Source organism: Primulina huaijiensis, chromosome 10, assembly GCF_012295235.1.
Source record: "Primulina huaijiensis isolate GDHJ02 chromosome 10, ASM1229523v2, whole genome shotgun sequence".
Lineage (NCBI taxonomy): Eukaryota > Viridiplantae > Streptophyta > Magnoliopsida > Lamiales > Gesneriaceae > Primulina > Primulina huaijiensis.
In genome coordinates, this window is record NC_133315.1 from 3742548 (window position 1) to 3759503 (window position 16956).

The following is a 16956-nucleotide window of genomic DNA, read 5'->3' on the forward strand; positions in this document are numbered from 1 at the left end:
ATTTTGTGATACATAATATAGCATATTGTCATAATTTTGTACCGTCTTTTGAATTTCCTTAAGATCTTCTGAGAGTTTAGAGGAATTCGGTACTATTTCTAGGAACCTGTTATTTTGAATTATAAATTTACCTTAGGACTTTGACAAGTTCCTTCTTGATATCTAACCTTGATTAGATCTTCTTGTTGCCAGTATTCTAAATTTTTGGAATAGTTCCTGTAAAGAATTAATCTCGAACCTGGGTTTGGATTCATGTAATTTGAGAAAATTATCTTCTTTAAACATTTAATTACACTGTAATAATAAATTTGTATGTTTGAAATTAGGATAAATTTAAGTTTGAGTTTAAAACAACGACGGAGTGGTGTTGGAAATCGGGAAAAATGATTTTTTTTAAGAAAAAAAAAAGAATGGGATAGTATTGTTTGTTTTCAAAAATTTTATCTAGAAAAACAAAACGAAAATTAGCCAAAAACATTTTCTTTCTATGACGACGGAGAGTTTACAGTGACCGAGTTCCCGCCTCGAAGCGAACACACGAACGGAAAAATTGAAACGATAATGGCTCGAGGTGGCAAGAAGGAAGGAATCGCCGCCGCAGTAGACCCAATTACGGAGGAGAGAACCAGGCGGAAAAAATTGGCCTTTTCTCGACACATTTTGTCGCAAAATCCGGCTAAATTTGGTCCGTCGACAGCTCTTGGGCCGTCCAAAACGGTGATGAAACACCATGGCAAGGATATATTGAGGAAGTCACAGCGGAAGAACAGGTACCTCTTCTCGTTTCCTGGTCTCCTCGGCCCCATTTCTGGTGGAAAAATAGGCGAGCTCAAGGATCTAGGCACCAAAAACCCAGTCCTCTACCTCGATTTCCCCCAGGTATATTCTAATTGTTGTCTCGATTTTTCATGTTTTTCCCCGTTCTGTCTTTTTTGGTTTGTCTTTTTAGCTAGCTAGAACAAGGATTATTGACAGGAAGTGGGGTGTGTCTGTTGTTCATGGCGCTTCAAGTTTTGTACCTTATATTCTGTATGGAAGACTAGTGAAGTAGCTCTTTCAAATGCTATCTAACTCATATTTTCATCATGTATGCATTTTGAAAGGCTGATAATGAATTTGTTAGATCAAATTTAACTTTATTTAGCTCATTCTGTTCAATTCCCTAAAACCTGTAGGGTCAAATGAAGTTGTTCGGGACTATCGTTTATCCTAAGAATAGGTATTTGACGCTGCAGTTTTCCAAAGGTGGCAAGAATGTAACTTGTGATGACTATTTCGACAATATGGTTAGAATTTTTTTGTCCGTTTAGTTTTCTTCTCAATTGTTGCTTACCTCTCTTTGATTCAGAAACTTTATATTTGATGCTATGAGAGCAATGTTCATATCAAGTATACCAGATTCTTTTGTTGTATATAACACACTTTTTTGGAGCTTATGTGTTATCAATTGTTTTTTTTTTCTTCAGAGAAGCTCCACTTTAGAGCGGCCAAAAGAAAATAAAGAACATTAAAACATTTTGAAAACACAATTTCGAAAAAAATAATACAAATTAGTCATTCCAATCTATTTTAGAAGTATGAGAAAAGGTAATAGGGAGGACCTTTTCTGAATTGTTTTAAAAAGGACAAGGAAAGAAGTTTTCAGAAGCTATGTTCACCACGTTATTAAAACAATAGGTACGGATTTTATAGCTGATTTTTTACTTTAGGTTCTACCTATACATTGTTTAGCCTTCTCTGTTAATGATGAACGATATGCATCAGTTCATAATCTGAGTTGATAAGATACATTCTTTTTATTTCTGAACACGTTTTTCTTCTTTGAGTTCTGTTATTTGTTTTTGTTTGATGTATAAGGTCATGTCTGTTGACCTCTTGCATTTTAGATAGTCTTTTCAGATGCATGGTGGATTGGAACAAAAGATGAGAACCCAGAAGAATTACAACTTCGGTTTCCGAATGAGCTGAATTTGGTTAGCCTGGAATTTCTCACTTGCATTTAATAGGAAAACATTTTCCAGTTGACTATTAAGTAATATCTGTGGGATATCTCTGACATAAATTCCTGTGTCTTGGGCCCAAGGAAAAACCCGCCGAGTATAGTTTCAAGGGTGGCATTGGTGCCACATGTGATGGCAAAACAGTATCTGGAAAATCTGCCATGCAATTCTTGGAACCTGAGTCTCCAAAAGTTGACGTGGAAGATGATTCAATAGAAAGTCCAACTGATGTAAAAAAATTGGCGGAAGTGACCCCTAGTCGACATTCTGCTAGAACTGCCGGGAAAACGTTCAAGTATTCCCTTTTCTTTTATCTACATGAAGTATTTCTCTTCTTTTTAAAATGGCATCCTTTTAGTTTTAATCATGCGTCAGGCGCTTCACTTATAATTTACATGTTCGTTTTGGACACATTGCTCTTATAGACAATTTAGGACTGTGCCATTCAGTTTTAGTTTACAATCGGACCCTTTAAGTCTGAATCATGCCTGTGATTTTTTATTATAATTCACACGTTAATGTTTAATCCTGGATCCCCGTTAACCAAATTTAGTATTGTGCTTATGAACTTGTTTTGCCAAATTTGATTACCCATTTTCCTACAATCCCCTTCCCTTCTCCCTAAAAAAATGAAAGAGAAATTGTTTGTACTGCTCAACACTGAAATAATACGCTTTTTCCTTTTTTTTTTCCCTGGAGAAACATTATATCTGTTGAAACTTAAACGTATAGAAAGAAAAACATATCTCTTATGTACTGAATAATGATGTTTACAAAGATACATACATATACACACAATAACTAGGAGCTAAATTAGGAAGATCTAATATCTTATCTTAGATAATATTTCTTTAATCTAAATCCCACAAAATATGTCATAAATATTGACTAAATAATTACAATTATACATATAATCTTTTTTATTTTGAAAGTGATTTCCCACACCCCCTCAAGTTAGGGAATGGATGCTATCCGTTCCAAGCTTGCCAACTGGTCTTTCAAAATCTGCTCCGGCCAATCCTTTTGTGAGTATGTCTGTAGATCTGGCCACGGGCTAGGTTTGGTCTCGGTCCAGGTAGGGTACCGCGCCGCACGTGGCCGGTTACGGTCCGGGTCTGGTTCAGCCCTTAGTTTTTTTTTAAAAAAATATTATTTGCTAATAAACATGTAAAGAATAAAAAATATAAATTAATAAAATAGGATAAAAAATTTCCTAAAATAAAAAAACATATATCTCAATAAAAAATCTCTCTCTCAAATAGTCTCTAAAACGATCCTTACCTCTTACTTTAAGTGAATAACAATAGAAAATTTTTTTTTCAATACCTTCATAAAGACCGAACTATACCAAAACATAAATGCATATTTTAAAAAAAACGAAATTTGCGATAAGAATCCATAAGTCGTCAATCATAAAAGCATACGTCAATCATACAAAATCCAGCGTCTAAACTTTTAAAAACAAAACATAAATCTCTCTTTAAAATAATTCTCAAAATTTTAATCAAAACTTTGATTGTCATAATATTGTGGAAAAGTAAAGTCTTCGGGAGTGTGCTGCCGTGTCCGATCCACTCAAGCGTCCGAGCCGCCCTCAACATTATCCTCACCTGTGACCATTCAAACCTAGTGAGTCTAACGACTCAACACATTTAAACCATACGTAACGAGTAATACATATACAGGCACTTGCATCCTTAAAAGAATACTTTTAATAAAATAAGCTGGCATAAAAACTCGTAAACATATGAACTTTTTCGTAAATCATTTAAGCACATAATATCGTTAAACATTTCCTCATCATAAATCATTTTAATAAAGTTTGATCCTTGAAAGTGACTATCCTTTTTCCTTTATCCTCTGTTTGATTGATCAATCTATAAACCATAGTACTAGGCGGCGGGGCATCAGCAACTCTCGTCATTGGGCCGTGGCCTAAAATAAAGTAAGTTCACCACCCCTTCTTAAGACGGATCCCCCACAAATCCTCAGAGTCACAGTTAATTCACATTCTTCAAAACATTTTTCTCCTTTCTTTTTATTTATGACATATCCTATCATCCAAAAATCGTAAAATAAGTATTTTCCGGAAAATCGCTCAACTGTAGCATTTATCGTAAAAATATCATAAATTCACCATAATGATTTTAAAAATCATTTAACATGTATTATGACCCCTCGGGACACTGCCAGGACATTCGAACTACCCGGGACGTAAAATGACTATTTTATCCCTGGACCCCGAACTTCCATTTTTTGACTTTTTCCTACGATTCTTGACTCAAGCCTATCCCGAACCATCACATAACCTTATTTTTGCCCGCCCCAGCACGCCACACTTGCTGATTCACTTTTTTTCTCCTTATTCGTTGGGGCGGGTAAGTTAGACAGCCCTAGCACCCACTCCTCGAATTTCAACTCTTACACTCACATTTCTTGATCAAATTGCCTACAATTAAACCCAAACACATGATGAACAATTATTATGCAAAATATTTAATAAAAACAACGCAACATAAACAAACAATGCATGAATGAGATTCAAAATGACACAATAAAACACTTAAAAACGATACACATCATCCTTCCCATACTAAAACTGTGCTCGCCCTTGAGCAAAATAGGTTACAGAACATAAACAATACAAAAATCTAGCTCAATGGTAAATTCATGGTTCATCGCTATTCCTCAGCGAATAGCCAACATATCTCCCATCCATCAACACAAATTGTCAGTGTTTGTACATCCCCTTAAGTTAACACACTATAATTTTTCATGGAATTTGATTGTGTGTGTGAGTGCAATGTCGGTTCTAGGATCAGACATTTCAAATAGGTTCATTCTCAAAGTTGTAAGAGACTTCAATCAACATGTTTGTCCCAAAGTTTTCAAATAGGTTCATTTCAAATAGGTTCATTTCTCCCTGATTTAGGGCTGTAAACGAATCGAATCGAATTTTAAGATTTTTTCAGTATTCGAGCTCGAGCTGGAATCCGAATAAACATATTCGAAGCTCGATTCGAAACTCGAACTTTTATTATTTTCGATTCGAACTGAGGCTCGAGTTCGAATTCGATTCGAACTTTTCAAATACTAAATCGAATAATTCGAATCACTATATATATATATATATGTATATATAGTTCGCGAACAATCGAACAATATAATTTTAGCTCGAATTCGATTCGAAAAATATTCGAACATGTTCGAGTTCGGCTCGAATTCGATAATTTCGAATTCGAACCAAATATTATTCGAACCGGCTCGAAAAGTTCGTGAACGTGTTCGGTTCGTTTACACCCCTGCCCTGATTATTGGCCAAAGTTTTTTTTTTTATTGTAGTGACAAAAATTTGGTCTTTTGAGTTTTGAGTTTTTTATTAACTTTCTTACACTAGTTTTGAGTTTTTTTATTGGAACGTGGTGATTCTTTTTCTTTAAAAATTATGTTGTATTGACAGTAGACACTGCATCAAGATATATATGTGGCCGTGTGTTTGAGCTTTCTGGTACTATCATTTGTTTGAGCTTTCTGGTACTATCATTTGTATAGACATTAGACAGTAGACACTGCATCAAGTGAACAATACTTTACACTTTTTGACTAAGAGCTTAAACTCAGCGAAAATGAGGTGACAAAAGTTAGCTGCCTAAAGGGGTTTCTTGCTGTTGCATATCCTATTCTTGGTGCAAGTCTATTGTTGAAAAGGTTCAAGTGTTTCGTATTCAGCAAGGTTTGTAGGGTAACAATGGCAAGCAATCTATCGTCGACTGCATCCGTCACTCAGCCTGAATCTGGGATTCTTAGGAGAAAGTCATATGACATCGATTGATCCGAAGAACTTCGACAAAGTTAAATGTAAGTTTTGTGGGAAAATGATGTCCGATGGAGTGTATAGAATCAAGGAGCACATAGGAAATATACCTGGAAATGTATTTGGTTGTCGAAATGCATCTCAAGAAGATCGTAATAAGTGCAAACAGACTATTTTAGAAGGGAGGAACAAAAAGAAGAACAAAATACTGGAAGAAGAAAGTTGTAGAGCAGAGGTGAATATTTCTCTAGACGAAGAAAAGATGCTGAAATTGAAGGGATAGATGTAATTAAAAAACCTCATCTACTTGGCCCCATGGATAGATATGAATCGATGATTGCTCCAGAAAATGTAAGTTCAAGTAGGAGTAAAGTGCTTCGCCAAAAAAATATAAATGAGGCTCTTTTCAAAGAGAGAACTCAACAAGTTCAATAATATGTTGGGAGATGGGCTTATGAAAATTGAATCCCATTCAATGCTCTTGATAATGATAGCTTCAAGCAACTAATGGAGGCAATAGGTCAATTTGGGCTAGGGTTCAAGCCTTCAACTCAATATCAACTTACAGAGCCACTTTTGAAAGCTGAAGTTGAAAGAACAAAGCAACTGTTGAAGAAGCACGAAGAAGAATGGGTGCTTGATTATGACAGATGCATGGAGTGATAGAAAAAGAAGAAGCATATTAAATTTGTGTGTTCATTGCAAGGTGGGTATTGTATTTTTAGAGTCTAAAGAGTCTTCAGACGATGCACATACAACTGGACTTATTTTTGAGTATGTTGACAAGTGTGTTGAGCTAGTAGGAGCTCAGAATGTTGTTCAGATTGTAACAGACAATGCCCCCAACAATATGGCTGCGGCTAAATTGATGAAAGAAAAGCGGCCTGGGATTTTTTGTACTTCATGTGCAACTCATACTGTTAATCTCATGCTTGAAAGTATTGGCAAGTTTCCAAGATTTAAAAGATTATCGACCAAGCCAAGTCTTTTACAATTTTCATTTATGCTCACCGTAAGACTTTGTCATCGATGAGAAGTTTTACGAAGAAAAGAGACATATTCCGGCCAAGTGTTATCAGGTTTGCATCAAACTTCCTCACATTGCAAAGTTTGATTGAGAAATAATCTAGTTTAAGGGCCATGTTTACAAGTGATATGTGGGAGAACTGTTAATGGTCAAAGACAAACAAAGAGAAATTGGCTTACTCTACTGTGATGAACATGAGTTTTTGAAATGGTATGACACTTTGTTTGAAAATATTTGTTCATTTGGTAAGAATTCTCCGATTGGTTGACGGTGATAGAAAGCCATCCATGGGGTTTCTATATGGGGAGTTTCTTCGAGCTAAAGAAATCAAGGTGGCCCTGAAAAATGTCGAATCAAATTATCAACCTATCATAGTGATTATTGCGTAAAAAATGAATGATAAACTTGATACATCATTGCATACCACAACCTTTTTGTTGAATCCCTACTTCTACTACAAAGATAGTTCTGTTGCTCATTAGGGAGAGGTTGCGGCAGAGATTTTTGAATGCATGGAAGTTTTGAATGCCGATGAGTTTGAACTGCAAGATAAAATTATTAACAAGAAATTTGCAAAATATAGAGATAAGACTGGGTTATTTGGGAAAGCATTGGCTGCAAAAGCATGTGAAAAAAATGACATTACATTTGATCCATGTATATCGTGGAGTACCTACGGTGCTCACACACCCAAGTTGTTAAGAATGACATTGAGGATTCTTTTATTAACTACAAGTTCATCTGGGTGTGAAATAAATTGGAGTGCATTTTTTGGAGTAAGTTTAAATTTTAATTAAAATAAATTATTAATAATTTTTTAAGTGTATGTTCATATTCCTAAGTATACTAATTACTTTCTCGGTTTTTATTAGATTCATACAAAGAAAAGAAATAGGTTGAATGTCAATAGGTTGAACAATTTAGTATTTATCCAATTTAATGCTAGATTGTTTAACAAGCAAAAAAGAGAGAAAGAAAGGAACGTCGACGTCCTTCTTGAAAAAGATGCTTCAATTGCACAAGGTTGGATTGTGGATGGTGGGGAAGAAAATGAAGTTGAATCAGGTTCGGGACTCACTTGACAATTAGTTGATGAATCAATTGGGGCAGATGAAAATCTACAACCCCGAAGAAGCTCTAGAGTTAGAGAACTTCACAATGATGATTTTGAATCCGAAGAAGAAGATGTTGATCACAATGATGATATTGATTTTGTGTCCGATGAAGAACAAGTTGTTGAAAATTTCGGAGAAGAAGAAGTGGAGTAAATTTGTGATATTCAATTAGCAGTGTAATCATTAAATTAAAGCTTCCTACATTTAAATATGAAGTTTGGAAGAAATCTGAATTCTTTATTATTTTATTGAGATGACACATTAGATTATGTAGATAATATTTTGAACGTATTTTAAATTTGATGTTATTGTGTTGATGTTTTAGTATGTGATTTATTACGTTTTGATACCGTAGAATCCGATTAGCGGCTCCTAGTCCCCCGCCTAAGCTGCGCTGGGCTGGCGCCCCACTAGTGCCTGAATATATTTAAAAATCATATTTTATTTTATGAAATTAGGAATAATCCTAAAATGCATTCCAATAACACAAGGAGTACATAATCACATAATTCACATAAAATCAGCCAGTTCACATCAATTAAAGTACACGTCTCTATAGACGCTGTAAGGAAATGATCAATCCGTACCTTAACCTTCAACTTTAATTACCACTATAATTTATGAAGTTTTAAATACTTCTTGGTTATCCAAACATGTGACAATCAATTCATTTCAAATCAGCTTCTATTTATTTTCCAATATACAACAATTAGCCTAAAATTTTAAAATTACCATTTAGGCTTTATAAATTCTAAAACTCGCAACATATAAACTAAAATTCCCAAAATAAATATTTTTAGTTTCAACGTCTCATAAACTAGAATTTAAACGACTAATATCTACAAATTCCTAAAATTATCAACTTTTGACAATATAATTCAAAAATTCTCAAATTATCGAAACTACTATCCAAGTTCTAAAATTCGCTAGGAGCTAGTCGGGCGCCAGCCCAGCGCCTAGCGCCTAGGCGGGAACTAGGCGCCGCTAATCGGATTCTACGGTATCAAAACACAATAAATCACATACTAGACCTTCAATACAATAGCATCAAATTTAAAATACATTCAAAATATTCTCAACATAGTCTAATGTGTCATCTCAATAAAATAAGAAGGAATTCAAATTTCTTCCAAAATTCACAATGAAATAGTCTAATATGTCATCACAAATTTACTCTATTTCTTCTTCTCCGAAATTTTCAACAACTTGTTCTTCATTGGACACAAAATCTTTATCATTATTGTGACCATCATCTTCTTTTTCAGATTCAAAATCATCCTTGTGAAGTTCTCTAACTGTAGGTTTCTTCGGGGTTGTAGATTTTCATCTGCCCCAGTTTCTTCATCAACTAATTGCCAAGTGAGCCCCAAACCTGCTTTAACTTCATTTTCTTCCCCACTATCCACAATCCAACCTTGTGCATTTGAAACATCTTTTTCAAGAAGGACGTCGACGTTCTTTTCGTTCTCTCTTTTTTGCTTGTTAAACAATCTAGCATTAAATTGGACAAATACTAGATTGTTCAACTTATTGACATCCAATCTATTTCTTTTCTTTGTATGAATCTAAAAAAAACCGAGAAAATTATTAGTATAGTTAGGAATATGAACATATACTTTAAAAATTAATAATTAATAATTTATTTTAATTAAAGTTTAAACTTACTTCTTTAAATGCACTCCAATTTCTTTCACACGTAGATGAACTTGTAGTTAATGAAAGAATCCTCAATGCCACTCTTAGCAAGTTGGGTGTGTGAGCACCGTAGGTACTCCACCATGTACATGGATCAAATGTATCGTCATTTTTTTCACATGCTTTTGCAGCCAATGCTTTCCCCAATAGCCCAGTCTTATCTCTATATTTTGCAAATTCCTTATTAATAATTGTATCTTGCAGTTCAAACTCATCGGCATGCAAAACTTCAATGCATTCAAAAATCCCTGCCGCGACCTCTCCGTAAATAGCAATAAAACTATCTTTGTAGTAGAAGTAGGGATTCAAAAAAAAGGCTGTGGTATGCAATGATGTATCAAGTCTATCCTTCATTTTTGACTCAATAATCACTATGATAGGTTGATAATTTGATTCGACATTGTTCAGGGCCACATTGATATTTTCTTTAGTTCAAAGAAGCTCTCCATATAGAAACCCCATGGATGGCTTTCTATCTCCGTCAACCAATCGGAGAACTCTTACCAAATGAGCTAAGATTTTCAAAAAAAGTGTCGCACCAATCCAAAAACTCATTCTCATTACAGTAGAGTAAGCCAATTTCCCTTTGTTTGTCTTTGACCATTTACGGTTCTCCCACATATCACTTGTAAACATGGCCCTTAAACTATATTTTTTCTCAATCAAACTTTGCAATGTGAGGAAGTTTGATGCAAACCTGGTAACTCCTGGCCGGACTATGTCTCTTTTCTTCGTAAAACTTCTCATCAATGACAAAGTCTTATGGTGAGCATAAGTTAAAATTGTAAAAGACTTGGCTTCGTCGATAATCTTTTTAAATCTTGGAAGCTTGCCAATACTTTCAAGCATATGAGATTAACAGTATGAGTTGCACATGAAGTACAAAAAATCCCAGGCCGCTTTTCTTTCATCAATTTAGCTGCAGCCATATTGTTGGTGGCATTGTCTGTTGCAATTCGAACAACATTCTGAGCTCCTACTAGCTCAACACACTTGTCAACATACTCAAAAATAAGTCAAGTTGTATGTGGCCTCGTCTGAAGACTCTTTAGACTCTAAAATACTGTACCTTCCTTGCAATTTACACACAAATTTAATATGTTTCTTCTTTTTCTATCACTCCATGCATGTGTCATAATAGAGCACCCATTCTTTGCCCATTCTTCTTCGTGCTTCTTCAACAGTTGCTTTGTTCTTTCAACTTCAGCTTTCAAAAGTGGCTCTCTAAGTTGATATTGAGTTGGGGGCTTGAACCCTGGTCCAAATTGACCCACTACGTCTATTAGTTCCTTGAAGCTATCATTATCAAGAGCACTGAATGGGATTACATTTTCATAAGCCCATCTCCCAACAAATTGTTGAACTCGATGAGTTCTCTCTTTGAAAAGAGCCTCATTTATATTTTTTTGGCGAAGCATTTTACTCCCACCTGAACTTACATTTTCTGGAGCAATCATCGATGCATATCTATCCATGGGGCCAATTAGATGAGGTTTTTTAATTTCATCTATCCCTTCAGTTTCAGCATCTTCTTTTTCGTCTAGAGAAATATTAACCTCTGCTCTACAACTTTCTTCTTCCTGTATTTTATTTTTCTTTTTGTTCTTCCCTTCTAAAATAGCCTGTTTACACTTATTACGATCTTCTTGAGATGCGTTTCGACAACCAGATACATTTCCAGGTATATTTCTTATGTGCTCTTTGATTTTATACACTCCATCGGACATCATTTTCCCACACAACTTACATTTAACTTTGTCGAGGTTCTTAGGATCAACCAACATGGCAAACTCACATCCGATGTCATTTGACTTTCTTTTAAAAATCCCAGATTCAGGCTGAGTGACGGATTCATTCGACGATGGATTGTTTGCCATTGCTACCCTCCAAATCTTGCTGAATACGAAACACTTAAACCTTTTCAGCAATAGACCTGAAAATTTGATGTGATAACACCACACAAACAAATGATAGTACCAAAAATCGCAAAGTCACTCCATACATTTGGATCAACATATTATTTTGACAATGCACTGCCACAGATATATCTTGATGCAGTGTCTATACAACATATTTTTTAAAGAAAAAGAATCATTATGTTGCCAATAAAAAACTCAAAACTCGTGGAAAAAGTTAAGAAAGTTGAGCTTAAATGCATTATACATAGAGTTACCTCAAGGTTTCCCTGGAACGAGGAGTCCTGTCCGAAGATACGTTGAGTCTCTGTAACGAGGAGTCCTGGAACGTTGAGTCTCTAATGCTATAAAGAAAGTGAGAAGAAAGAATAACTCGAGTCTCTGGAACGAGGAGTAGTCTTGGAACGAGAAGGAGTCTCTGGAAAATAACGAGAAGAAAAGAAATGCAGCAGACCTAGTGAGCCCAAATTTTATTTTTTTAATTGGGCTTGTTAGCGGATCTTTAAATTTAAAAGCCCAAAATTTTTTTTTAAAACCTAGGCGGCTGGCTTCCGCCTAGGCGCGCCCAGGCCCGCCTCGCGCCCAGGCTGGCCACCTAGCACCTTATCGGTGCGGCTGGCCTCTGCCTAGCTCTTAGGCGGCCACCTAGGCCACAATTTAGAACACTGCTACTATCTATTATCGAACTAAAGTTTCCAATCTTCAACTTTAACAATTCTAAAGCATGAGAACAACCAAACTCAATTGATTAAAATCCTGAAAAATCGAAATATCCAAATATGCATAAGCTGAAATTTTCAACAATGCTAAATAAATTCCAAAAAATTCAATCGATGCCTGCAATCGATTCAATGAATCACCTACAATCAACAACATAACAATCATCAACAATTTAACCAAAAAATTGAACTTATAATCAAAATTCGAAACCCTAGAATTTGGGTATACCTTCAATTGATTCCCAGGTTATGATTAGTGGTTGGAAACAAGCTTTTCAAGCTACAAGAAAAACGAGAAGGAAGCTAGAAAATCCAGACAAGAATTCGAGCAGCAGCAGGAGATCAAGCTTGTTTCTCACTTTTCTGGCTTCAATCGATTGAGAGGCCACTTGGGCTAGCTGGTACGAGCTCCGACGACCTGCTTTCTGGCAGCAAGGGGCAGAAGAAGAAATTGAGCGAGAGAGCAGATGGGAATGGTGCTACGCACTGGAATGAATCGGGAATGGTTGGAGGGGAAATGGGCTTGGGGAAAATTGGGCTCTCACAGGTTTTGTTGGTTTTATAATCATGTTCATGCCTGGTCACCACTTAAAATTTGTTGATGCAGGGAGTAGAGCAGTGCCTTCTTTAATTTATGCCATTATATGTTTAGCAAATCATTGTATTCAAATTTGTCTATTGATTATGAAGTAGTCTTCATTTCCTTTATTCGTATCCTCTTTGTTTGTGTCACAACCCTTAAGGTCTCATGAAAACACCTCTTTTCAAAGAAATCTTTGTCCACAGCACCTTAGGAAATACAACAGATATCTAAGATTATTTGCGCCCAGTTTTGCAGAGGGGTCATCTGGAGATGATGTTATTGCAAATGGAAATGAAACCTCTGATGAAGATGAAGATGAAGAAAAGGATATCGAAGCGAAAAGAAATAATAAGTCTAAAACTTCTCTGTTTGTAAGTGATATGAATCTCTGGGGGTTTCTTTTATCAGCCATCATACAATCTTTTTTCACCTTCTGAAGTCTGAGTTCCTTAAATACATGCATGCACAGACTGAAAGTTCCAGTCCAGTAGTGTTTGATGTCGACAGTAATGATGCTGTGAAACATGATACAGATTTGTATCAGAAGAAGCGAACTGCAAAATCTCAGGATTTGTCTAAAACTTGTCGCTCTTCTCTTGTTCAAACGACTCTATCTACATTGTTCAAGAAGGTGGAGGAGAAGGTAATGCAATGGAGCTACAGTTTGTGTAAGCTAAGCTAGCAATTGAGAACTGTGAATAGCCAGATTAGACATAATATGAAAACTGCTTGAACCCTGGCGAAAGTTTTCCCCTTTTGCTAGCTTTTGTATCCATATGATTGCCGATGTCTGCTACAAATGCGAACTTCCTCTAATACTCAAATAGTACATTAATTAAGCACAGTGGGATTTTTTTGATGAATGAGAGTATGAGCTTGTTCTGCAGTGTGAAACTGCATTATATATCTGCCGATGGTACGGTAATTAACCTCTTCTGACCCTGAAAACTGACATCCATTGGCTATCAAGACTTGCAGTCAGTCACTTGTGCTGAAGCCTTTTGCCTTTGGTAACATTTTTTGGCTAATACAACTTGTTGGTGCTCAATTTGGACCTCTTTTATAATTTTTGCAGTCGATCACTCAATTCATCGAATCTGTAAATTGGTTTCAGTTAAATACTGCATTCATGATTGCATCTGGAATAAGTTTGCTCTAGCTGCCCATGACCAGAATTGCTTTGTTTTCTCTGAAGATAGTTTACTATGCATCATTGCCATCTCTCTCACTCGTTCAACCTCTTGTTTGCATCTTTTAACTTGGATATGATTTTTAATATAAAGTGAAGTTATCAACTTGTCAACACAGGGTAGGGAAAGTAATGGACCAGGTGACAGGAAGTTTACTTCAGAATCGTCAGATCCTATTGATTCCTCTCAGGTATGAACTCATGTGATGTTCTTGCAAACTCTATAAATTAATCCTTGCTAACTCTTATTACTTGCTATGTATGTGTGCTCTAGTTTCTACCTCATGGTAATACCACACAATCATCTATGTTGTGTTTATTTCACAATTTGATTTCATTTGCTTTCTATTGTTCTTACGTGGTAGGTATCTTCGGCTGATTTTGTTTAATAAATGATTTTGTTTTTGTTTTTTGTTTTTAATAAATGGTTTTTCATTTACTTTTTTAATAAAGTTTCCATGTGAGCGGAAACATTATTAGTGATGATGGCGAGTTAAATCAAGTTACTCTAATTGACCATCCCAGATTTTGTATTTGGTGTTGCATGTTTAAAGAGAAATCAATAAATATCAGGGGACATCTGCTTCTCGGCATAACACCAATTGTAGTCTTTCATATCATGCCGAGTAGGAATCACCAAATGCTTTGAGAAGTTGCCAGAACATGTTTCTTGCCATTATGTTTTCAAATAATAAACCCGTTCTACCAATCCACTAGCCAACTCTTTTCAAAATCATGCATACGTGTTTATAGTAGCATGATTTCACATGATATCCGTTTTCATTCATTTGCTGAATGCTTTTTTATGATGCTCTTTTGGTTCCAACAATTTGGCAGGATACGGATGCCAGCAACGAAGATTGGACTGGTTGAGATGTTGGTATTATTGGAACAACAAGATTGAAGATAGCACATATCTCAATGAATTATGATTCTAGTATTAGTGCCATAGAAAATAAGAAAAGAGAAGAGATGTTTTTGAACTATCATATTGTATGTAATGCATCATATCGAGTATCGACAGAAACTATTAAGAATTTAATCTGATATTTTAGCAAAGCACGAACTCTCCCCCATAAGTCCTTGCTAAAAGCAGATTCAAAGAATAGATCATCCAAGCTATCAATAGCTGTATCGCAAAAGACTACAGCCCTTTTCTAAGACAAAGGGAAAACAATCCCGAGTGACAAGGCACCCCTGCGCACATAACCATAGCCTGAAGGCATGCTCGATCAAAATATAGGGGCACAAAACAACAGAGGCCCAAGGTACTTTCTGCCTGATAGGGCTGAAATATTGATAGGCACAATTATCACCGGGGGAGACATTCAAGAGCAAAGAATCTAGGGTCACTGACGCATGAGAGGGAGAACCAGCATTAACCAAAATTTCATCTCTAGGCAAAAGAACCCGCTTAATTAGAGCAGAGTAGGAATGTTTCACAGTCCAAATCCAGATGTTTCATCTCGATAAGTAAACGTGGTGAATCCACTTGATCAAAATATATTTTCTACCAGAATGAATATACCAAAGAACTTTGGAGATAAGATTGTTCCAACTTCTAAGATCACGAAGCCCAGCACCATTTTCTTCTTTATCATAACACATTGAAGCGCAATAGACCAAAGAGTGCCCAGAGTTCCAAATAAATGAACTATAGAGGCTATAAATACGATCAATGATGTCGAAAAGGACCACAACAATAGATAGCCAGAAGCACTCCACACCCTAAAGGACTGATCTGATAAGCTCAAGCTTCCCCACAGAAAAAAGAGATTTGTGAGGCCAGGTTGAAGTCGAGAAACAATTGCATCCACGAGCATGCCAAAGGCAGAGGAGTGCAGGTGCTCAGTAGCATGAGGAATCCTTAGATAACGGAATTGGAGTGTATTCTGTGGGAAATCAGTAATACTCAAAAGAGAAGATCTGATAGCATCATCAATACCATGATTAGCAGTAAATCATCAACATAAGCAAGGTGAGTAATACTTATTTTCTAACAAAGAAGGTGAAAGTTTAAAACTGAACCTGTAATGGAGCCTCTAATAAGGCGAGATAGTTATTCAATAGGCAACGTAAATAAGGAAGAGGATAGGGGGTCTCCTTTGCGCAACCCCGTGTGTCCCTTAAAATACCCGCGCAAACAACCATTAATTGAGGCAGAGAAGGTAGTGGACGTTAAACATTCCATAACCCAGTGAACAACATGTATAGTAGCTGCTCAGTAAGTCAACTTGTGGGTTGATTTTTATTGACTCTTATGTAAAAATAGTCTTTATTTTAATAATATTTTACGATTTTATACAATTATGTCATTTAATTTATCTGTATACTCATACAAGCTGCATAGATATCGTTCTTGAATATACTATATGTATCATTAGGTCTGCCTTTCAACGTAAGATCATGAAACTCATTAGTTAGGAAGGGTACTATATATTTTAAAAAGGTTCCTAGACGAATTAGTTGCCTAAGATAAGAATAAATGTCGATTAAGCTCGAGACAAACATCTGTGATTTAAACACAATGTTTCATTGGTAAGGACATGAAGATGTCTATCCATACATATGGTGATCATTTGATGATGTACTGAACAACCCTTCCTCGAATTGTCCAATTGTTTATCACTTATCGAGTGTAATATTCTGTGGTTAAGGTTGTACACAATTAGTCTTTTGATCCGAAATAACGTAGACTCTACGTACTACTATGCACTTTGATCCGTTGCAACTTTAGCAGATCACGTGATTTCTTAGGAGCTTGATCATCAACGATCACATCATCCTCCCCTTCTTGAAATGGATTCGTCCTTAAATCTTGAGTATCTCCTGTATCAAACAAAGAAATATCACTAACATTAAAAATTGAACTTACATTATACTCACCTGGTAAGTCCA

At 35.8% G+C, this 16956-nt stretch overlaps 2 protein-coding genes and 2 pseudogenes across 2 annotated transcripts; 2 read left to right on the forward strand and 2 right to left on the reverse strand.

Annotated features, from left to right (window-relative positions):
• Window positions 1-441: 441 nt before the first annotated feature.
• On the forward strand, window positions 442-15120 carry LOC140986268 (DNA-binding protein RHL1-like). The gene is made up of 8 exons (XM_073454394.1): window positions 442-879; window positions 1176-1286; window positions 1887-1973; window positions 2084-2295; window positions 13117-13240; window positions 13339-13512; window positions 14178-14249; window positions 14896-15120. The coding sequence occupies exons 1-8, from the start codon at window positions 562-564 to the stop codon at window positions 14929-14931; spliced, it is 1134 nt and encodes a 377-aa protein (XP_073310495.1). The 5' UTR covers window positions 442-561; the 3' UTR covers window positions 14932-15120.
• On the forward strand, window positions 5876-7067 carry LOC140986529 (uncharacterized; annotated as a pseudogene).
• On the reverse strand, window positions 9132-10005 carry LOC140986269 (uncharacterized). Its single transcript, XM_073454395.1, has 2 exons — window positions 9622-10005; window positions 9132-9521 (listed from the first exon to the last, which is right to left on the reverse strand). The coding sequence occupies exons 1-2, from the start codon at window positions 10003-10005 to the stop codon at window positions 9132-9134; spliced, it is 774 nt and encodes a 257-aa protein (XP_073310496.1).
• Window positions 10084-13110, reverse strand: LOC140986267 (uncharacterized; annotated as a pseudogene).
• Window positions 15121-16956: the final 1836 nt, after the last annotated feature.

Excerpts from the sequence above, each read along its gene's own strand:
- LOC140986268 (XM_073454394.1), top strand. The coding sequence starts at position 562 with ATGGCTCGAGGTGGCAAGAAGGAAGGAATCGCCGCCGCAGTAGACCCA. Across the intron at positions 2,296-13,116 it reads ACTGCCGGGAAAACGTTCAA|TTTTGCAGAGGGGTCATCTG; the intron begins GTATTCCCTTTT and ends ATTTGCGCCCAG. Across the intron at positions 13,513-14,177 it reads TCAAGAAGGTGGAGGAGAAG|GGTAGGGAAAGTAATGGACC; the intron begins GTAATGCAATGG and ends TTGTCAACACAG.
- LOC140986269 (XM_073454395.1), bottom strand. The coding sequence starts at position 10,005 with ATGAAGGATAGACTTGATACATCATTGCATACCACAGCCTTTTTTTTG. Across the intron at positions 9,522-9,621 it reads ATTGGAGTGCATTTAAAGAA|ATTCATACAAAGAAAAGAAA; the intron begins GTAAGTTTAAAC and ends GGTTTTTTTTAG.